This window comes from Dunckerocampus dactyliophorus, chromosome 2 (assembly GCF_027744805.1).
Source record: "Dunckerocampus dactyliophorus isolate RoL2022-P2 chromosome 2, RoL_Ddac_1.1, whole genome shotgun sequence".
Taxonomy (NCBI): Eukaryota; Metazoa; Chordata; class Actinopteri; order Syngnathiformes; family Syngnathidae; genus Dunckerocampus; species Dunckerocampus dactyliophorus.
Window position 1 is genome coordinate 20,059,276 of NC_072820.1, and position 23,358 is coordinate 20,082,633.

At 43.8% G+C, this 23,358-nt stretch overlaps 2 protein-coding genes across 5 annotated transcripts; one reads left to right on the forward strand and one right to left on the reverse strand.

Annotated features, from left to right (window-relative positions):
- Positions 1–857: 857 nt before the first annotated feature.
- Positions 858–20,865, forward strand: LOC129175168 (ATP-dependent 6-phosphofructokinase, platelet type-like). Of its 4 annotated transcripts, none has more exons than XM_054766539.1 (22): positions 858–1,115; positions 2,700–2,773; positions 3,111–3,188; positions 3,281–3,470; positions 3,859–4,024; positions 4,100–4,144; positions 4,324–4,432; positions 8,381–8,476; positions 8,641–8,733; positions 8,833–8,958; positions 9,048–9,112; positions 9,187–9,256; positions 11,441–11,587; positions 13,471–13,541; positions 13,664–13,751; positions 16,986–17,138; positions 17,581–17,745; positions 18,525–18,586; positions 18,736–18,847; positions 18,935–19,034; positions 19,109–19,214; positions 19,423–20,865. In XM_054766539.1, the coding sequence occupies exons 1-22, from the start codon at positions 1,016–1,018 to the stop codon at positions 19,577–19,579; spliced, it is 2,373 nt and encodes a 790-aa protein (XP_054622514.1). In that variant the 5' UTR covers positions 858–1,015; the 3' UTR covers positions 19,580–20,865. The 4 variants fall into 4 exon arrangements, with proteins under 4 accessions (XP_054622514.1, XP_054622513.1, XP_054622516.1 ...); XM_054766538.1 differs by lacking the exon at positions 16,986–17,138 and adding an exon at positions 14,641–14,793 and having other exon boundaries at positions 859–1,115; positions 19,423–20,864; XM_054766540.1 differs by lacking the exons at positions 858–1,115; positions 16,986–17,138 and adding exons at positions 2,250–2,626; positions 14,641–14,793.
- On the reverse strand, positions 20,747–22,839 carry LOC129175215 (frizzled-8-like). The gene has a single exon (XM_054766542.1). The coding sequence runs from the start codon at positions 22,722–22,724 to the stop codon at positions 20,979–20,981; it is 1,746 nt and encodes a 581-aa protein (XP_054622517.1). The 5' UTR covers positions 22,725–22,839; the 3' UTR covers positions 20,747–20,978.
- Positions 22,840–23,358: the final 519 nt, after the last annotated feature.

A 23,358-nucleotide genomic window follows, 5' to 3' on the forward strand; every position in this document is an offset into this window, starting at 1 on the left:
CAATGTTGTAGTATTATTATTAAAATGACTGATTGATGAAGATGAAAACATTTAAGTGTGTCACAAAACTGGCTTTGTGCTCATGTTCTGAACAGTGTTCCAGTGGTCTCCAACCTCTGTGTGACCTTCCTGTGCAAACACAAAGGCGTCTGGCGGCGTGAGATATGTTGAAACACTTCCAGCATTCTCGCACTTTCTCTCTTTAAACAAACTTTCTTTTCTTTCCTGTCACAGTCATGAATGTGAAATTGGGAAAGCAAACTGAGACTTGTGACATTGATGACAACAAGTGTTGTACAACATGTGGCTCAAGGTTATGAACTTGAGGAAAAGACACACATCGCATTCATTCTTTTGGAACGTTTGACTAAAATATGACCTCAAGGTTTTAAAGAATAACAATACATTAACACATTCAGTCGCTTTATTTTTTTTTATAATATACTTTTTTATTATTAGCATCTTTAATCACATTAACATTCACGTTGAATTGAGTTCTTGAAAATCTTTTAGCAATCTTTTTCACAATAGGCAGACGTGCATGTCCTCTGTATACGTGCTATTGACGCCCATTGGACAATGTAATTGTCAATCGCTCATATAGCCTGACGTTGCTAGTAGGATGTTTGACTAAAGATGCACGCGAGGAGACAGGAAAGAGAACTCTGCCGCTTTTTTTTTTTACCACAACGAAGGAAGTGTCTCCTTAAACTTTAATGGAGTATTTTTTTACTTTTTATGACTACACAGAAATGTGATCGAGTGTTAATTTGTACGTTATTTCCTCATTTATCGCTTGCTCGCTATCGGTTGTCCTGATGAACACGTCGTGACACTTCTTCACTATGATCTGATCTTTGTAAAAGAGGCGTGGCCGCAGGGGAAAGTAGGGCGGCGGTAACCACTGCAGTCGGAACCGTTACCTACTACAGCCCGTTGGTCCAGCAGAACACACTAGGACACACTCCCCTAGAACCTTTAGAGCTGCTTTTCGCCGTGAAGGGGATCAGCAGACATGTCGGCACCGAAGCGTCAGGACACGAGGAAGTTCTTCGAGAACTTGTCCGGTGCCGGAAAGTCCATCGCTGTGCTCACCAGCGGCGGAGATGCCCAAGGTAAGATGGTTCCATTATCGGACAGGTACCGGTGGTCCAAATAGTAGTCCTGACATGGAATTAAAATGAAACGTTTTTGACGTCACTTTACTTCATCCTCTAACATCATTTTGTCTAATTTTGGCTCATTGATTTCATTGATTGGACAGTTGGTCACCTAGGAAACCGTTCCCCCTCCCCCATGGTTCCGGCTCCAGCCGGGGAGGTTCTGTCAGCTTTTCTTAATTATAGCAAGCATCTGCCACAGGTACTGAAGCTAATATAAGATCATCTAAGCTACTGGACACATTCAAACATTTCTGCAGAGCTGTCCTATAATGGACTCATCTCGTCTGTGCAGCAAGTGAATGAACCTGCTCGAGCTGGGTGTGTTGGACTGCACCAAAACCGAGCCCGTACACATTTATGAGCAATAAACATTTGTAAAATTAATGAGGTCAATATTCTCACTGTAGGCAAACCAAGTCTGCATTTGTATTTCATGATGAGCTTATGCAACACTCATGGTAAATGCACGATTTGCACGCACACGTACACACACACGCGCACACGGTAAACGTGAATACCCCGACAACCCGGCACTAATAAAACTAACATTTAATTAGTTTGGGTGACGTCACACGTACATCAACAAGTGCTAACTTATTAACAGTGTGTTGTTGCCATATTTGTGCACGTTTGACGCAGACATGCCAGTATTCATGCAAAGCGTTTATTAATAATCAATAATTTAAAAAATAATAATCTGTATTATTATATCATCAGTGTGTAATTATGAAGCCTCCTCTCCTGGTGTATAATAAAGGTCTGGTTAAAATAACAGCCAGGAGGCCCAGCAGATGTCTGTGCACATGCGCAGACGTGTGATGTGATAACAATTAATCGAAGTTAAATGCTGAAGATGTAGTTCTAACGCGTCAAAAGATGAATTGTGTAGAGCTCAATTCGTCGAACATGCAGAGGATGAGTCGTGAGCAGAGCGGCGTCAGGGCAAACATCACGACAACAAACTTCCGGTTGGGGCTTTCGCAATAAGAGTATAGTTCGTTTAACCTCTTAGAAAGCCTTTACGTCGAAGTCATGACTGGATTTCGTGTTTGCGAGCTACAGTAACTTGATGACGGCTGCCGCCGAGGGTCGCATCGCCTACGTGAGGACCAGCAAGTGCTCATGATGTTGTCGCACACAACTCTACTTGTTTGTCGTCTGAACTGTCATCCAATGTCTCCTCGAGACCACAATAGTAGAAATCATTGCACTTAGGTCAAACGTGTTAACCTACTCCTGTATACTGTATATGCATTCCTCTCTAGGTTGTGTATAGAACCATGTTACGTAACACCAATCCAGCCGTACGTTATGTGCTGTATGTGAATGGATGGGAGAACACTATCACACAATCATTCACACAAGTTTGGTTTTAAGATTGTGCAGTATTACATTGGGAAAGTTGTAGATTTTAGGCCATTCTGGATCATTGCATTCACATTGAACATGGATATTAGCCGATGGTGATTATTCATATTATTCATACACGAGGGGACAGAGATGACAGAATTGGTAACTGTCTTTTTCCTTTCACAGGGATGAACGCTGCTGTCCGAGCGGTGGTCCGCATGGGGATCTATGTGGGAGCCAAAGTCTACTTCATCCATGAGGTGAGAAATCAACAAAAGAAAAGGCAAAGATGCGGTGACATTACAGAGAAATATTCCAGCCAAACATTCCAAGTGACACAGCTCAAAGGCAGATGGAGCTGATCTAGTTTCAGTGCACGTATAATTGGATCAGCGCCCTCATCCTCTCATCTCCACTGTCGCTCGCAGGAGATGACAACACGCACTGCGTGCTTTTATTTTGGTGGTGTTTGGGGACTAGTTCTTCCCAAAAAAGACAATTTAAATGGCTGTTTTGTTTGCTTTCTTAACTGATGTGTTTATAAGCAAATATGTCCATTAACCCATTTTCTAAGACCCATGATGGTGCATCCCGCAGGGCTACCAGGGCATGGTGGATGGTGGGGACAACATCAAGGAAGCCACGTGGGAAAGTGTCTCGAGCATGTTGCAAGTGGTAAGCACAGTTTGGTTTTCAAAGCAAATCTATCAGGCTTCATTGGGCAGCCGTGTGGAAATGTGAGCTACTGATGTTGTGTTTGTGGGCAGGGCGGCACAGTCATCGGCAGTGCTCGCTGTAAAGCATTTCGTACCCACGAGGGACGCCTGAAAGCCGCTCACAATCTAGTGGAGAGAAACATCACCAACCTGTGTGTGATCGGAGGAGATGGCAGTCTGACTGGAGCTAACCTCTTTAGGGAGGAGTGGAGCGGCCTGCTGGATGAACTCCTGCAGCAAGGTGACACCACATGAGAGGGACAAAATATTAAAGACAGTGCTCTGTGTTAGTGAGGGCAGGAGTGCAGTCAGTTGGACAATGCGGGCATCAATCCCACTACCTTGAACATGCAAAGCGGGCGCTCTACCACTTGAGCTAATTCCTCTTAAAAATAGATGATTTAATATGATTCTTGTATTGTCAAGTGAAGTGAATTCAGTTTTAAAAGTACTTTGTGATGTAAAAAGGCAGTTTTAAAAGTAAATTACAGCAGGATACTCCTAAACAATGATGGACATTTCACCTCGCGGTGGCTTTCTGGAAGTCGTCCAATAAGTGGAAACATTAGTGGGAGGGTAGGACACGACAGAGACAGCAGTCTAGTCGAAATCCAATTTTTTTATTGCAGGTCTGATCAGCGAGGACGCCGTGCACACTAACTCTGTGCTGCACATTGTGGGCATGGTGGGATCCATCGACAACGACTTCTGCGGCACCGACATGACCATTGGCACCGACTCGGCGCTGCACCGCATCATTGAGGTGGTGGACGCCATCATGACCACTGCTCAGAGGTGACCAAGGAAGACCAACTCTTCTTGTTTTGTTATTTTTCACTGACTGGATGTCACCTTTTTGCTTCACTTCAGCCACCAGAGGACGTTTGTGCTCGAGGTGATGGGACGCCACTGTGGGTAGGTCATATGTAACATACATACATGTACATTATACACGCAGGAGCACACACAAAAGAGTTACTCTGGAGTGACATGAACCCACAACCTTTGAATGACATAGTCCTTTGCACCACAGAGCCTGTTAACCATAAGATCTTTTCACTCATTTTGACGTTTCTCGTTTGTCTTTGTTGCAGCTACCTGGCTCTGGTCAGTGCTCTGGCGTGTGGAGCAGACTGGGTGTTCTTCCCAGAAATGCCTCCTGAAGACGGCTGGGAGGATAACATGTGTCAGAAACTGTCTGAGGTAGCACAGAAACACACACACACAAACCATGAGGTGTAACACAATATAGCAAGCTGAAACCATCAATCAAAGTTCTGTTTTTATAGCTCTATGGCTATAAAATAGAATTTTCCTTTTGAGAGACCTGGCAGCACTTCGTCTTTTACGCAGTCTGACTTTGGGCGAGAGGCGGGGTACACCCTGTACTGGTCGCCAGCCAATCGCAGACAATATATATATATATATATATATATAATATTAAATGTTTATTCTACATTATTATAATATTAAAAAGCCCGGGATGCACAGGCTACACTAACACTAAACTGTGATGTCAAAGTAGGGAGCCGCAAAATATGGTTTTATACCCCTGCGTTAAAGAGATCACCTGCAAGAAGAGCAACTCTGGTGAGAGTCCAACCCACTACTTTTGAATTACTGTAATTTCTGGACTGTAGAGCGCACCGGTATGTAAGCCGGCATGTGAATTTAAAGAGAAAAAAAGATTTGTACATACTGTATATAGGCTGCACCTGTGTAAGCCACAGGTGTCCATGTCGTAGCATGGGATATTTAGTACACAGAAAGATGTTACACAGAAAGATTTTTCAAACCATTTTAACCCTTTAGGCCCTTTAGGAGGTTTTTTTTCAGTTTTGACATTACGATTTCAAAAAGTTGTAGCTTGAAAATGGTTAGCGGTAAATGCATAGTGTAAATGACAAAAATAATCAGTATGGAAAATTTACTCCTCTAATGTGCATATTATGACGTCACCAGGCTCAGAATTTGTCAGATCCCTTTCTCCACGATGCCCACTCATCAAAATGTCTGATCCACTTGTGATACTTTTCCTCATCTCTCAAGCAAACCCAGCTATCATCATCGTCGTCACTTACAGTGGAATCTTGAACACCACTGCTGCCTCAACGGCTATTATTACTGCTATTATTAATCTATCTATCTATCTATCTATCTATCTATCTATCTATCTATCTATCTATCTGTCTACCTGTCTATCTGTCTGTCTGTCTGTCTGTCTGTCTATCATGTATTTAATGTACGATGTATGCTGCTATTTCCACGTTTTGTGTGTTGACTACCCACCATTGCTGCGTGTGGGCTGTCATGGCGAGCCGACTCGCTGCCGCACGCACAAGGGGCTTCAAAGCCTATAAACTTATAAACTTTGCATAGAAACGCGCACAAATGTTGCTCATATTGTATTTACAGATGTCCGCCATCTTGTGGTGTAAAGTATTAACTACATGAGGCACCACATTTTGCGACTTTGGCGCTTAAAGGGTTAAGTAAATGTTTATTTTCCAAACAGTGCATCGTAACATGGCAAGTTAAACAGTGCTGAACAGTGGGTGTCATATGGCTAGTAAAACAGTAGCCTGCCAGAACAGTAATTAATTGCTGTCCTCCTCCTCCTCCTCTTGGGAACTAAATCCACTCAAGTCGTCCTGACAAGCATCACAATTGAACAGTCTGATCCTTCGTCACACACTTTGTCAGGCTCTCTGTCTCTTTTATTGTTTAGCCAATTAGCTTGAGCTATCCTCTTCATTCAGTCCAGCCTTTCAAAAACCGTTGGTGATAGTGGACGGTTGGCGGTTTGAGTAGTCCAAACAGAAGCTATAGTAATTCTACACCTCAGGTGCTTATGCTCGTTCTCTTTGGCCTGTGGGCTGGTGGGAACACTATCAGCTCTGTCTTGTAGGGTTCTGATAACGTTTGTGTTCCAGTAGGTGGTGTGAATCAAAAAGTAGGTATTGGTCAGTGTGTGTGGGTTTTTGTAAACACCAAAATGGAGGCCCCTATCGTCTGCAATGTGGACGTCAGAGTCCAAAACAACTTATTGTCTTTGACATCCTCACGTGTGAACTTGATGTTTTTGTTTATCAAACAAAGTGCTGACAGCGATGTGCATAATTAAGCGATTCCTCCCGTATAAACTACTCCTCAGGCATTTTAATCGTAAAAGTGGAAACAATATTGTATAAAACACTACATTTACAACCATTCTTAATAAAGATGCCAGATTCAGACCAAAAGTCAAAATAATTTAACTGTACATGACTAAAAATGAATGCACTTTTACAACCTGTCTGTACAACACCTTAAAGAGGCATAAGACAGTCAAAAGTGATCATTTTAACTACAGCAAAACATGCTGGGAAATTAATAATTGCCCATTCCACAGCTGCAAACTCTTCTGGGTTACACATCTCGCGGATTGTGATGTTTTTGTGTTGATATAAAATACTGCAGCTTTTGACCGGACATTGGGAGAATGATGAAGAGGTGGTCGATGAACAATCACTTTATTGAAATGAAGTACACGCCAAAACAACCATAGTCGTATATCCACAGAAAAGTAGAAATTTCAAGCAGGAATGAACGGACACAAACAATGCACATTTCCCTCACTTCGATGTTAAAAAAAAGTCCATCCACACGAGTGAAGTTTTTAAAAAATGGATGTCCACATAAAAACCCATTCACCAGTTGTCATGCGCATTTTGTCCCAACCTGAAAACGCAATCACAGGGGTGCATTATATTGGTATGTTCCAATCCCAGCACTGCACGTGCAGGGAACGGGGATAAAAGGTGTGTAGGCTGCTTACTTATATATTTGTCACTGCTAATGAGACATTTTGTCAAAATCTGACCATACTAAGTATATTTTTTGAGCCTGGATTATTGGTGCATCTCCTGTCATGTTCGCAACTTCAAACAAGCATCTGTGTGTGCACTGATGATGCACATGAGTGTGCTTCGTTCACCCATTATGTTGGTTAAAAGGACAAGAAGGTTTTAAAGTTTTTAATACTTTCAATATGCAGAAATATACAAATATTGAAAATATCAGGATAAATAATAGGAAAGATACAAAGTTTGGGGGCGGCGTGGGGGGTAATGTCCAGTTTGGCCCACAACCTAAAGTAGGCTTTGAGTTTTGGCCACCTGTGTGATTGAGTTTGACACTCCTGCCATAGATGTTTTTCTTCATCCTTTCAGAGGTGGACTTGCTGGTGTGTTTTGTCCTGCTGCAGAACCTAAGTTGGTTTCAGCTTGAGGTCATGAACAGATGGCCGGACATTCTCCTTCAGGATTTTTTGGTAGACAGCCGATTTCATGGTTCCATTTATCACAGCAAGTCTTCCAGGTCCTGAAGCAGCAATGCAGCCTAGACCATCACACTACTACCGTCATATTTTACTATTGGTATGATGTTCTTTTTCTGAAATGCGGTGTTACATTTACGCCAGATGTAATGGGACACACACCTTCCTAAAAGTTCAACTTTCGTCTCGTCAGACCACAGAGTATTTTCTCAAAGGTCTTGGGGATCATCAAGCAGTGGTTAGGCAGTGGTTTTTGTTTTGGAACTCTGCCATGCAGGCCGTTTTTGCACAGTATCTTTCTTATGATGGAGTCATGAACACTGACCTGAGGCAAGCGAGGCCTGCAGTTCTTTGAATCTTGTTGTGGGGTCTTTTGTGACCTCTAGGATGCGTCGTCGCTGCGCTCTCTGGGGTAATTTTGGTTGGCCGGCCACTCCTGGGAAGGTTCACCAATGTTCCATGTTTTTGCCATTTGTGGATAATGCCTCTCTCTCTTTCTTGGTTGCGGGGGTGGGGGCAATCACTTTTTCACACGGGGCCATGTAGGTTTGGATTTTTTTTTTCTCACTTAATAATAAGTTTAATTGAAAAACTGCATTTTCTGTTCAGTTGTGTTGTCATTGACTAATATTTAAATTTATTTGATGATCTGAAACATTTAAGTGTGACAAACATGCAAAAAAAAAAAAAGAAATAAGGAGTTTCAAGTGCTATCGTGTTTGGACTTCTTAAATGTCTCCACAAGAAATATTTCTCTGATCCGAAGTCTCCATCCAGTTGTAGCGTAAAACATCCTCTGTCATGTATTAAAAAAGTCTCGTGTGCTCTTTTAGAACCGTGCTGACAAGAAAAGACTCAACATCATCATCGTAGCTGAAGGCGCCATTGACTGCCACAACAAGCCCATCACGCCTGATTACATTAAAGACGTAAGTACCCTTGTCAAGACTAAATCTTTCACTTCCTGGTGTGGTTACATGACAGTTGATGTTTAGCATGCTCTCCTTCCGCTTTGAATGTGATGCATGTATTAGTTGGACATACTAAGCAACATATAGGTGTTTACTTTTCATGTGATGATGATGTTACGCAGCTGGTGGTGCGCAACCTGGGCTTCGACACCAGGGTGACCATCCTGGGCCACGTGCAGAGAGGCGGGACACCATCAGCGTTCGACAGGATCCTGGTAGGTCTTTCATATCTTTCTTGTGTTCTTGAGTGCCATCAGGTTTCACGTTTATAATGTCAAAAATATCCATGTGTGACCTTAACACGTCCGTGCCAGGCCAGTCGTATGGGCGTGGAGGCGGTGCTGGCCTTACTGGAGGCTTCTGCTGGCACTCCAGCCTGCGTCGTGTCTCTGGTTGGCAACCAAGCAGTCAGGCTGCCTCTCATGGAGTGTGTGCAGATGGTACAAATCCTCTATCATTCTTTGTGTGTGGATGCTTGTCAATGTAACAAAAAAAAACACATAGTGAGACATGCATGTGGTGTCTTCAGACGCAGGAAGTGCAGAAGGCCATGGACGAGAAGAAGTTTGAGGACGCAGTGAGACTGCGTGGCAGGTAACCTATTTTTCTCCGATAGCTTCTGTGTATTTGGCACACTAGATGAAGCAACAGCGTGTGTTTGTCTGCAGGAGCTTTGAGAACAACTTGATCACATACAGACTTCTCTCCTACCGTAAAGCTGACTCTGAGATTCCAAATGTGAGTGTCATTATTTATTAAATGTTTTTGTTAATTTTGTAAAAAAATGACAGAGTTTTGAATGCTGCAATGTTTCTTTCCTTCAGCCAATCTGAGGTTAACATTTGAAGGTACTTCCTGCACAGATGCATTGTGCGTCTTTTTGTCTCACTAACTGTCCCAATGAGCGAGCAGGAGGCGGAGCTTATACACACTTTGAGCTGAACTAGGGCTGCTTTCAGTTTGCACTGTCTTTTCATACATGTAGTGATGTGCAATATCACTGATTTCATTTCTGATCTGATACGGGGTAAAATTCAGAAAAAAAGAAGTAACACAATAAAACCATTAAAATAATGAATTAATTAAATGATTAAATGATTGTGTAATAATTCAATGATTAATTATTAAGAACTATAATTTGAATGAAAACTTTATTCACAATTCACGCAAGGCTCCGTTTACTATGGGCCATTGTTTCAACAAACTGAGACGGACGAACTGAGCAGTGTGCCGCTGCGCTTACGCGTTATGCAGTCACCCAGGCAGAAGAAAAAGTAGTTCCTACCAACCACGTATCATTTAGATCCTAGGTTCCCAAAGTGGGGTACGCCAGTTGTGCATTGGGTGTACGTGAATAAAAATGAAAAACAATTAGCGTCTAACACTCACAATTACGAGCGCCCCTGAATGCCTTATAGCACAGAGCGCACAGTCATAGCAGAAAGAAGGAAGGAGACACGGCGTGAAGTTATCCATTGCTCTGTGTGAGTTATATGAATAAGTAAGTTTGATGATTATGTTGTGTATTAAGAGTGTTCAATATTAAAGATTTCACTTATATTAGTGTTCCAATCCCTGCACTGTGAAAACCTGTCAATGTATGCGCGTGTCAGGATGAGAGAGTGGAGATTCCCCTAAAAATGAGGCTGTATCGCTGCTTGTATGTATTTTTGTACTTTCGATACTGCTTCATCATATTTGTTCAATTTTCCTTTTCAATTTGGTATCAAATTTAAATGCAGATTTAAATAATAGCAATTGCAAGTGGACAAAAGTGAAGCTCAAGTTCAACCCATTCAAAGGATCCCGACATCGGGCTGAAATAAAAGATATGTAGGACCAATGCTAAAATACTTTATTCATCTCCAAGAGAAATTCACATTTTATCTATTTATCAGTACTCATGTAAAATCTTTATCAAAATTTGGCCATGCACAATACAAATTTTTGAATCAGAATTACTGACTATAAAATTAATTAACCAATTAATCATGTTTAATAATTCTATTTAATGAAATGTAAAAATGGTTTATGTTTTTTAAGTGTGCAGCAGCAGTAGGGGGTGCATGGCTGCAAGTCAAATGTCTGAATGGGTACATGACTGTAAAAAGTTTGGGAACCACTGATTTAGACAGGTTGTGCTCAATGATTGTGTTACTTTCCACTGTGTTCCTGTTGATATCCATTAATTCAAATGACTGAAGTATCAAAGTATCGATATTTTGATTCGAGAATCGACTTTCGTGCATGGAGACCTGGTATCGGAAGTATCGATATTTCAGTATCAATCTGCACATCACTACATTCGTGAGGCCAAGATTAAGACATGGTGCCACCAACAGACATGATCAGTGCTTATTTCTTTGCATGTGTCAACTTTGGACATGCAAAGACGTGCGAGCTAGCTAGCTAACAGGCTCTGCTGTGGTCCGCTTTGATTGGATCCAAAGTTACAGTTATTGTTACATTTTCACCAAAAGTGCTGCCACTGTATGGAAAATGAAAGTGGACAAACAGCAGCCTTTGTTGGTTTTTTGCTTTCTACACATTTTTTACGATCAGACATGTTAAACTTTTTACACAACAACGCCACTTCACTGACCCTCAGCCCCTCTCAAGCTGTTTGGTTGCTGTGGTAACCCTCTTGTTTGTGTGAGGGGAAGACCATCTTTGGTGCATGGATGATTTCATGACCATGTCCCATGTCATGCGCACAACTTGTGCATTGGAATGATGTCAGAGGTTTGGGAGTATTTGCTGCTGCTTGGTTGCATCTTGTATGAAGCGTCTTGCATGCAGGATCAACTCAGCCTGGTTCTGCTCAGAGGAAAAGTTCTTCCCAGCTCGTCCCGCTTGGAAGGCCGCCAGGGAACATTTCAGATGTAATTGCTTGTAACCTACTGTGCTCTCTGTCGTCCTCAGAGCTCCTTCAACGTGGCTGTATTGAACGTGGGTGCTCCCGCCGCCGGCATGAACGCCGCCGTGCGCTCGGCCGTCAGGGTGGGAATAACTGAAGGACACAAAATGTTTGCAGTGAGCGATGGCTTTGAAGGATTCTACAAAGGGCAGGTGAGAGCGCGTCTAAAGCGAGGCTAATTCTGCATTGCAGAAAAGTGGGAACTTTCTGCCATTCAAAGTATGAATTGGCTGTCCCGGAAGTTGCTAGATGACGTCATCAGCTAATTTGCATATGATGTTGGAACAACTGCTGTAGAAAAAACACATAACCTCGTAGGAGAGACAAGAAAGTGAGTAAAATCACCATAATTACATTTAGAATTATAAATAAATTCTTGGTTTGTTTATTCAAAATTGGCCATCACTTCATCAAAATAAAATTATTTTAATATTTTATCTTGGCCAGCACCTCTCAAAGTCTACCCAGCTTAATAATTACATCCGAACTCACCTCCAGCCTCTACCTTTTATTTTGCAGTTAGAACAACTTCTTTCATTTATCACACAACTTTCTTCCATCACACATTCTGACACACTGACAGGTAAGTGACCGAGTCCCAATGAGGCTTCAGTGTAATGAGTCGTAATTTAATGAAGATTAAGAAACATTTACATTTTAGATCTCGCTCTGTAAAACAGGGCGACATCCACCCTGGTGGCAACGCGCCTCGCGCATTTGTGAGTTATGGATGAGTAGAGCTCCACAATGCTCTAGTGTGCAGCAGGAGCGGACTAGTGTGCGGCTGACCTGTCAGTAGCACCCGCTGCTGCTCAGTGAGAGCAGAAAGTGGAGAACAATACGTACTTCCACTTTTTGAGTCCCCAAATACCAGAAAACTCTCCAAAGACGCCAGAAAAAGTCACTGGATTTGTTGCTAATCACTTTTGAGAAAATGTGTCGTCAAGAGTGTTTGGAATGTCACCAGATTTAGCGACAAGGTGACCAAGTTGGCAACACTTGACTCCGCCTTAGTGATAACACGATTCCTTGGTAACCACATCAAAGCTCACTTTCTGCAATCTGTTGTCCTCTGTGGCCAAAGCGCTAAACTTAGCCTCAGCCCGTGTGTGCTTTTTTATAAGCTAACAACTAGCAGCCAGAGCTAAATTAAACCCAGAGGAAAGAAACATTCCTCTCAGGTCACCGGGACAACTGGCGCCAAGCAGGAAGTGACCACGCCACAACTCCACTGTCGCTTTGTCGCTGAGATAAGAGGAAGCGTGCTGCTTGAGATGAAATTCTCCACAGCCTACTAAAGGTCAAAGGACCACTTTAGAAAATTAATTACCATAAGACAATTTCACCTCCGGTACCCTGGTCCTCCACGCCAGCTGAATGAGCGAGGGTCCCGAACTCTCCCCTCCTCCACCTTTTTATACCGTAATTGTTATCCTCAGACCATTGGCGCCAGTCTCGCCAAAGATAACTTCCTTATGGATTTTTTGACGAAGTTGTGTGACGCCAGCAGGTGATATTCGCTGAGTTGTTGACACTTCTGTAGCATAAACACATACTTCCCAGTCTATCTCAAGGCTTACTGACTTGTTTGTGCCCTTATCTGGCTGCTGGTCCCGGCTGGCCTTCACTATGTGTGAGCACTCACTATTTGTTTAACCTTTTGACACACTTAAACAGCTGTTCATCTACTCAGCTAATTGTTTAGTAAAGCATTATTATTTATCTAAAGTACTTACTCAGTTAACCACAAAACAGTTGTATTTATACTGTACTTAGATTAAGGCACTCGGTTAATAATTATTTATACCCGCTCAGCTAACAAGTTACTTAAACGATATTATCCTACAGTGTGTATGTTGTGACGGGACAGCAAAGCTAACACCAAGAAATAAGCTAAAAAATGATTCTCTGGTTACAAAATAAGACAATTTAAAGCCTTATTGGTGTTAAAGCTCAGCAGACTTCACTGTCACTCACAGAATTCGCACGCAACATTTGAAGGAGCTCTTATTCGTTTTCTGTTTTTTTAAATCAGATCAAGGAGATCAAGTGGGGTGATGTCGGAGGCTGGACGGGGCAAGGAGGCTCTCTGCTCGGGACAAAGAGGTGAATGTTATACTGTGGATTTTACAGTTTGATGCCCAGCGGGATACGTCATGGTGGTGGTCTACTAGCATGTGCATTCCTGCAGTAGTTGTCAAGAAGCCTGAAAATGATTTATGTTGTAGAACTCTCCCTGGCAAACATTTGGAACAAATAGCCGAGCAGATTAGGATCCACAACATCAACGCGCTGCTCGTCATCGGTGGCTTTGAGGTATGCAACATTTGCATAGTTACTAATTATTGTTATTTCATTATGATTTCATTATTGCAATTGAAAAAAAGCTATTACTGAACACAAATAATTGAATATGAACCACGCAATCTGTTACATTTCATCAGTTTGTTGACTTTGTGTTGTTTTAACATTGTTGTTGTTTCACACAGAAACGGACGCATTTCTAAGTTAAGACAAGCATTTCGTAGCCTTTTAAACTAGGTTACAAATTAGGAAAGTTAACAATTTAGTAACATTGTAACCCACTTTTGAAATGAGGAAAGTAAACTAATGATTATGACTGAGCTTGAAAATGAACATTTTCCTTTTTGCTTTTGTGTGTGCATTGATTGGCTCTCTCCGATTGGCTCCTCCCATCAGTGCATGACCCCTACAAGTCCGCTCCCTTATGTCATCTATTGTCTCCATCAGCCCCTTCCATGTTGCCGCAAGCCGCTCTCACACTATGAATGCATGCACCCCATGTGAGCCCCTCCCATGTCTTCAGTGACTCCTTTCATGTTGCCACAAGCCTTGCCCATGTCCCTCCAAGCCCCTCCTACAGCCTGCTTGTGTCTTCATCAGGTGGTCAACAGCGTCGGTTGTCTACATGTAATGATTTGGAGGGAGCGTGGACTAACTAGTTCAAAGGTCATGCTTAGCAAGCGCATATGAGGACGTGAAGGCGGTTAGCTGATGCTAGAGTTGTTAGCCTCCTTACTAGCATAGCGTGTGCAGGGATGCATCGTGACGCCCAGTGTGTCTTCTTGTGTCTCCGTTTTGTGCATCTACTTTGTCCCAAACATCGTCAGCCTTCATCTCCGTCTGGCCCCGCCCCCCGCCCCTCTAACAACCAATAAGATACCGGCTGCTCTCACCGCTGCAGGCCTACGTGGGATTACTGGAACTTTCTGCAGTGCGGGACAAATTTGATGAGTTCTGCGTGCCCATGGTGATGGTCCCTGCCACGGTGTCCAACAATATACCGGGCTCGGACCTCAGCATCGGCTCGGACACGGCACTCAATGCCATCACGGATGTAAGTGAAGATGGTCTGCACGTGTGTGTGTGTGTGTGTGTGTGTGTGCATTCTGAGGCGTGATTGATAACTGCCGTAACAAGGTGGGGTCTTGTGGATTTGACAGGCAACTTGTCTATCACTGGCCAACCTCGCCCCCAAGTAACATCCTGATTGGTCTTCTATAAAACCTTGAAATGACCTTGGTTTAGTTAGCTAGCACATACTGTATCTCAGGGATATCGCCCCCTGCTGGATATTGAAGAATAAATCAATTCTTCAATTATGTTTTCCAATAGAACGTAATTTGTTCATTTTGTATTGATATTTTATACTTCATAACTAGATGAACCACAATTCTTGCCATCAATGCAATGTAGAGCCTGAAGCTTGTGAGTGCAGGTTCTATTTTGGTTATTGAAAGGGTTTTTAGTGTAAACACCAGCATTCATGCCAAGCAGGAATGTAAAGCTTTGATGGAAACATGCTGACATTGTACATGAAAGGTAAATATGACAACAATCTCAGCCATGAAAGGTCATCTTGTTAATTTAATTAATTAAAGTAAGAGATGTTACCAAGTAGCATCAAGCTACAGTGGTGTGAAAAAGTGTTTGCCCCCTTCCTGATTTATTTTTTTGCATGTTTGACACACTGAAATGTTTCAGATCAAAACTAAATATTAATTATAATGCAGTTTTGAAATGAAGGTTTTTATTAAGGGAGAAAAAAATACAAACCTCCATGGCCTGTGTGAAAAAGTGATTGCCAGCCCTCATTAAAACATAACATAACATAATTTATCACACCTGAGTTCAATTTCTCTAGCCACCCCCAGGCCTGATTACTGCCACACCTGTTCTCAATCAAGAAATCACTTAAATAGGACCTACCTGACAAAGTGAAGTAGACCTAAAGATCCACAAAAGCTAGACATCGTGCCAAGACCTGAAAAATTCAGGAACAAATTAGAAAGAAAGTAATTGAGATCTATCAGTCTGGAAAAGGTTATAAAGCCATCTTCTAGCTTTGGGACTCCAGCGAACCACAGTGAGAGCCATTATCCACAAATGGCCAAAACATGGAACAGTGGTGAACCTGGCCATCTGTTTGTGACCTCAAGCTGAAACCAATTGGGTTCTGCAGCAGGACAATTATCCAAAACACACCAGCAAGTCCACCTCTGAATGGCTGAAGAAAAACAAAATGAAGACTTTGGAGTGGCCTAGTCAAAGTCCTGACCTGAATCCTATTGAGATGCTGTAGCATGACCTTAAAAAGGCGGTTCATGCTGGCAAACCATCCAATGTGACTGAATTACAACAATTCTGAAAAGATGAGTGGGCCAAAATTCCTCCACAGCGCTGTAAGAGACTCATTGCAAGTTATCATTTGGTTGCAGTTGTTGCTGCTAAGGGTGGCCCAACCAGTTGTTAGGTTTAGGGGTTTTTTTCACACAGGGTCATGTAGGTTTGGATTTTTTTTCCATCAAACCATCCATCCTTTTTCTATGCCGCTTATCCTCATTAGGGTCGCAGGGGTATGCTGGAGCCTATCCCAGCTGAGTTTGCACGAGAGGCAGGGTACACCCTGGACTGGTCGCCAGCCAATCGCAGAGCGGATTTTTTTTCTCCTTTAATAATAAAAAGTTTCATTTAGTTACATTTTGTGTTCAGTTGTGTTGTCATTGACTAATATTTTGAATTGTTTGATGATCTGAAACATTTAAGTGTGACAAACATGCAAAAAACAAAGAAATCGGGAAGGGGGAAAACACTTTTTCACACCAGTGTAGTTTGAGGTAAGTGTGCATGCAGTGTTGTGTTTGTGTGACCTTGGCCCTACTGTACGTGTGTGTATGTGTGCTAAACAGTGCAGGATGCAAGTGTTTGTGTTGTTATGTTTGGAAGCACGTTTGCATGCCGGGAATGCAGCCTGTGGAATCACGGCCTGATTTGCAAACACACGTCAACATAAAAGGAAGCGTCTCTCAGTGGCTCCGCCTCCAACTTTATCTCCTCACTCAACACTTGGAGATGTGAGCCAACGTGACCCCGCCCACTCAGTCCCGCCATCCCATCTCAGCCAATAGGAAGCCAAAGAGAGAGCCAATACACACATATTGAAAAAGGAAGGAAGGAAGGAAGGAATTGACATAAGTTGAGATGTGATACATGTCGCCCTCTGGTGGTCTAACTGGGTACCGCCATCAGGCCTTGGAGTCACTGCTGCAGCTGTTTGAGGCTCGGGCAGACTACGAGGAGTTTTGCGTTCCCATGTGCATGCTGCCCGCCACCATTAGTAACAATGTCCCCGGCACCGACCTCAGCATCGGCGCTGACACCTCCCTCAACGCCATCGTGGAGGTAAGGGGGTGCGGACAGACTCGTTAAAAAAACAGTCCTCTTTTCTAATGATGGCCTTTGCATGTTGTTGGTGTTTGACGTGATGTCACCATGGCAGCTGTGCTCTTTCAACAGGTAAATTCAAATTCAAACTGCCATGGACACTTTATATGATCTCCTGACTGTGTGGCCAACATGCTAACCACTAGGCCACCGTGCGGCCCAAATTGTTGTCATATTTGATCAAAATATTAGGCTAAATCAGTTGGGGCCGGTTCCATCCCCCCTGTAACCTAGAAAATGATTGCATGGTCCTGCATCATTATACATAATCTAATATTTAAAGAGACATTTTATTATGGCCATTCTCGGCTGATTGTCTCCTAGTGAGTGTTTTAATATATACAAAGTGTACTAATTATTACTTTGCTTCCGGGACCTTTCATTCCGGCATTTCCTGCAGACGTGTGACCGCATCAAGCAGTCGGCCAGCGGCACAAAGCGGCGGGTCTTCATCATCGAGACCATGGGCGGCTACTGCGGCTACCTGGCCACCGTGGGAGGGCTGGCGGCAGGCGCAGACACCGTCTACATCTATGAGGAGCCCTTTGACATACGCGACCTGCAGGTTAAACCCCTCTCCTAATCTGATGATGATGATAAGAAGGGAAAAATAACTTAATCTTATTGGTTACATTATGGTGTATTTTAACATATAAAACATGTTTGTATGCTATAAACCAGTGGTGTCCAAAGTGTGGCCCACAGCCCGATTCTTGTTGGCATGTGCCTTATTACAAAAAATAATAATAATAATTAAACATAGTCTCTATCAGAACTTTACAACGGAGGAGTAGGGTCACATTGAAAAGAAAACAACAATATAAAAGTTTGTATTACTATCAAATTATTTTTATTGTATAAAATATAAATTGAATTTTAAAAAGTTGTTTGTCATATAAAAAAGGAATATCCAAAAATAATTTAAATAAAATGTATTTAACCACAAAAAAAAACCAACAACAAAAACATAGCACTTCATCATATACAATTATAATTGACTTTAGTTGACTATAAACAAAATCACATTATCCTGGAATTATTTGTTCAGTTTTTTTTTATTTGTAGCTCAGAAAACTTCAAATAATAATAATAATTGATCATCATTGTCTACTATTATATTTAACTTTGTCCAAAAACGCATTAGCTTATATAATATGAATATAGTACTTGTATAATCAAGACTTGTATTGAATTACAGTACTGTACTTGAAGACGTTTGGCCAACCCTACGATAAACAAAACTATCAGACGTCCCAGTGGCGACCCTGCTAGTGAAAATATCGTTTTGCATCCTTCCATCCTGCACCCTTAAGTGTTTTTTTTTTTTTTAATACATATTTTCAGGCCAACGTGGAACATCTGACACAGAAGATGAAGACAACCATCCAGAGAGGTTTGGTGCTCAGGTAAGACACATTGTGAATTTCTCTTGGAAATTAATAAAGTATCTACCTATTCATTCTTTACAAACTTGTGTAAGTGTTCTGGGGTTTATTTAAGTCTTTTAGTCATGTGATTTGAGGAATAAAACCAGTCTGTGTGCGTGTGTGTGTAGGAATGAGAGTTGCAATGAGAATTTCACCACTGACTTCATCTACCAGCTGTACTCTGAAGAGGGACGAGGAGTTTTTGACTGCAGGAAGAACATTCTAGGCCACATGCAACAGGTTACAAACACACACACACACATACACCCACTTTGTTAAATAAAGTACATTAACGGTTTAACTCATGGAATCTTCCATGTTGAAAAGGGCGGAGCTCCGTCTCCCTTCGACAGAAACTTCGGGACCAAAGTAGCAGCAAAGGCTGTCCAATGGATCACGAAGACCCTCAAGGAGTCGTACAAAGGAGGTAAACACGGACACATTCACACACACGTGAACTGTCTCAGCATGAATGTTGAATGTTTCTTGTCTGTAACACAGGACGAGTGTTTGCTAACTCTGAGGAGAGCGCCTGTCTGCTGGGGATGAGACGCCGAGCTCTCGTCTTTCAGCCTGTGTCCAAGCTACGAGACGAGACAGACTTTGAGTAAGAACTTTTGTCTTTATCTCAAATGAAGGGTTCATCTCTCAGGGTCTCTTTATTAATGTGCATCACTGCCACCTACAGGACGGAAGTGTAACTTGTCACTCAAATGAGTTACTGTAGATAGACATGTTTAGTAACATAATATTATTATTCATCATCATGATCTTTCAAGGATACTGTGACCCGCCCCCCTTGTTTTTGCCCCCAGACACAGGATCCCTAAGGAGCAGTGGTGGCTGAAGCTCCGCCCCCTGATGAAGATCCTGGCCAAGTACAAGACGAGCTACGACGTGTCTGACTCGGGTCAGCTGGAACATGTTAGCCGCTTCCGGGCCAAGGAGGGTGATGCTTCCTCGGCCATCTGAGCTGGTCCTGCCCCTATGCTCACATCTGATTGGCTGCTGAGAAGCTGAGGAGGTCTTTTAATGTCACTGAAGTCATAGCTGCTGTCACTTTAAGAAACTAGCTTGTTATTCTGATAAATTCAGATATATATGATCTCAATATGCACTCCTAATGATGTACTGTATTTGAGTTTTAGCACTAAAATGTAGCTTTTATTTGGTTTGGACGACGTATAAGAGTTGTTTTGTGTCGTCGTTGTGTGTACAACATGAAAGTTGTGTCCAGTTTTGTCTTTGTCAGTGGATGCTGTTAGTTTGGCAGTGAAGTGCCTCCAAGCGTCTGCAGCATCACCTGTGTGTGGGTGTGTGCACAGTATTAAAACTTCGATTGTGCTCATGAGATTATCTTTGTGCTTACGTATTACTCTTATGACACATTCTCAGCTATGACCTGGAACGCCCCCTGTCTGAACCAGATTATAACAGCAAGTGGCGCCATCGTGTAAATGTTCTATTAAAACTGACGTATCCTTCCAAAGTCTGTTCATGTTCACTCTGTTGACCGCTAGATGGCTGCAGAGTACAATATTAGTTCCGGTAGCTTGCAGCGATCAATTGTTTGGATTGTACTTCCATGTGTATACAGTGGCGGAGGCAGAAATTTTCATTGGGGTGGCCAAGGTGAGACCGTTACTCACATAGACGTGACAATAAGTTGATACCTGAAATGTCTAGATGGACAGTGCGGTAGCCAGCGAGTGACCAGGGGTGGCCACGGCGATCACTGGCCACCCCGTAGCTCCGCCACTATGTGTATTTGATCACTTATTAATAGAATGTATCCAACAAACAACGTGTTAAGTTAACAAGTAGCGCGTCATTAAGAGACTTTTGCTAGGATAGACTTCTGCATTTATAAAAGTTAGTGCTGCTTGTATCACATATCTTTTTCAAAAAAAGCAAACTCATAAATTGTACTTGGTGAGAAGTGAACTGTTAAAATTGATTGTCAGAAGTCTGATCTAACAACAACATGGTGAAAGAAAACCTAACCCACGTTTACAAAGGATTTACACATCGCGTGAGGTTAAATATATAAGTTATGCCCTTGCAAAGATAAAAACGGTCTGTCCGTGTTTGAATGTTTTCTACAACACATTTAAAGATCCAGTGAGCAGAAGACAGTGATAACAATTCCATAAAAATGTTTTATTCTCAAAATAAAATCTTCTATCAAAGTGACAATTATACATATTTACATCATCTGTGTGTGCAGCAATAATAATATAAATACCATCTGAAACCCGTAAGGAGTCCGTGTGTTTGTGTGTGAAAGTTGCATTGTTGTGCTACTGGCATGGCGTACTTTGATGGCGTCACATTGTTGACATGAAGCGACCAAAAGTTCCGCAAAGTCTCATCACACCCGCGACAGAGGCATTTGTTTGGGACAGGACACGGAGCTGGCCGTGCCGGACCTCCAGGTGAGTCCGGTGCTTACGTCACTGTACATGGACCCCCCCGAGGCTTTGCTCCCCCAGCAGCAGCGCGTGCACAAAGTCCTCCACGAGTCCAGGGTCTTCCCGGACCAGACCCAGACCCCCGAGGTGATGCCCACTAGCAGGCACATGAAGTACTTGAGCATGAACACGGCGTAGTCCGGCCGGGGGCGACCTGGTTCGGACGGGCAGCCGCAGCTGTGGGCCACCTCCCAGGCTTGGCGGTTGTGCTGCTCGTAGAAGTAGCAGGCCACGATGACAGTGGCCGGTACCGTGTAGAGCACCGTGAACACGCCAATCCGGATCATGAGCCTCTCCAGCTTGTCCGTCTTGGTGCCGCCCTGTTTGATGACACTTCGGATCCGGAAGAGCGATACGAAACCGGCCAGCAAGAACATGGTACCGATGAACAGGTAGATGACCAGCGGCGCCAGCACGAAGCCTCGCAGGTTGTCCAGGTTCTGGTTGCCCACGTAGCAGATCCCCGCCACCGGGTCCCCGTCCACGGAGCTTAGGGCGAGAACCGCGATAGACTTCATGCTGGGGACGAGCCAGGCGGCCAGGTGGAAGTACTGCGAGTATCCGGCGATGGCCTCGTTGCCCCACTTCATGGCGGCCGCCAGGAACCACGTCAGCGACAGGATGACCCACCAAATAGAACTGGCCATGCCGAAGAAGTACACTAGTAGGAACACCAGCGTGCACAGCGCCGGCCCGGTGGTCTCGTAGTGTACGTGCTCCACGCCGTGCTCGCGCGTGCACGCCACCTGCTCGTGCCCGGCCACCAGGCGCACGATATATCCCCCCGACACGAAGAGGTAGCAGGCGGACAGGAAGATGATGGGTCTCTCCGGGTACTTGAAACGTTCCATGTCGATGAGGAAGGTGGCCACGGTGGTCAGTGTGGACACGAAGCACAGCACCGACCACAGGCCGATCCAGAAGGCCGTGAACGTGCGCTCCTCCGGGCTGAAGAACGGGCTGTGACACGACATGGCGCAATTAGTGATCTGAGCCGTGCTGACCCGGCCGAGCAGAGGGTGCGCTTCGCCCGGCAGAGGAACCAGCGGAGCGCGGCAGCGACAGCCTGGCTCGCAGTGGGGCTCGGCTGGCTTGTGCTTGGCGAAGCTGCCCTTCTTCCGCGGGCTGTAGGGCTTCAGAGGCCGGTTGGTGGGCTTGGCTAGCACCGGCGACACGGTGGTGGCGGCGGCTGCGCTGTGGCTCTGGTTGTAGTCCATGCACAGTAGGTCCTGCTGGCCCTGCTCCGGCAGCAGCTCGCACCTCATGCGGTCCGGCCAGGGGAATCCATACTGCCTCATGAGGGGGGCGCAGCCAGCTTTAGCCCGCTCACACACGCTCCTGCACGGCGGCAGTGGCTTCTTGTAGTCCTCCAGGCAGATGGGCGTGTACATGCTGCACAGGAAGAAGCGCAGGTCCGGCGAGCACTTGATCTCCACCAGGGGCCAGAACTGATGCACCTCCAGGCCGGCCTCATCCTGCGTATCGTGGTTGAACTGGTTGGGCATGTACGTGTGGTTGTAGCCGATGCCTTTGCAAAGAGGCACGGTGATCTCCTGACACTGGAGCTGCTTGGCTCCCCAGCACACAGACTGGTGCACCACGAGGGTGAAGAGCGCACACCAAGCCGGGATGAGCCTCCTCTCCATGGCGCCAGCTGGTCCCGCTCAGTCCACGAAGCTTGAAGAGCAAGTCATACTCAGGTCCGAATTCACGCTGTTGTGTGTCTTTGTGTATCTTCACGTGTGTGTGTCCCTCAGTGGTTCTCTGCACGCTGCTTGCATGGTGGGCGGCCTGAGCTTTATAGAGGAGACGACATGACACGCCCCCTAGGAGGGTCCTGGATGGAGGGGGTAGTCAATGAAATGTAATAATAATGTGAAGGCCAATACACATACTAGCTCTTATAATTAAACAATTAAGCTTGCATTAACATATTTTACTCATGATCACATATTGTATGTTACACAATACATAACATCATAAGTGAAGATTATCTTTGTCAAGGCAGGATTCTTTGTATTAAATTAGTGTACAAAGTGTCTTTGTATCAATTAACAATACATATGTTGACTTCCTTTATTCAACACACACTAATTCACTATTTACATTCTTCCATACACTCAAAGCAGTTATCATTATTGTTATTGTCATTTTTTAAAAACAAACAAAAAAGTTCTTCCTTTTTCCCCTGTTGTTGTCCACTTCCAGGTCTTCCTCTCCTGTCGTTTTACATGTTGTACTGTGTGTCATGGAATGTAGATACATGGGTTCCTAAAATGT

Coding starts and splice junctions, on each gene's coding strand:
- LOC129175168 (XM_054766539.1), top strand. CDS start 1,016: ATGTCGGCACCGAAGCGTCAGGACACGAGGAAGTTCTTCGAGAACTTG. Junction 3,189..3,280: donor TCTCGAGCATGTTGCAAGTG/GTAAGCACAGTT, acceptor GTTTGTGGGCAG/GGCGGCACAGTCATCGGCAG. Junction 8,734..8,832: donor CAGCGTTCGACAGGATCCTG/GTAGGTCTTTCA, acceptor CGTCCGTGCCAG/GCCAGTCGTATGGGCGTGGA.
- LOC129175215 (XM_054766542.1), bottom strand. CDS start 22,724: ATGGAGAGGAGGCTCATCCCGGCTTGGTGTGCGCTCTTCACCCTCGTG.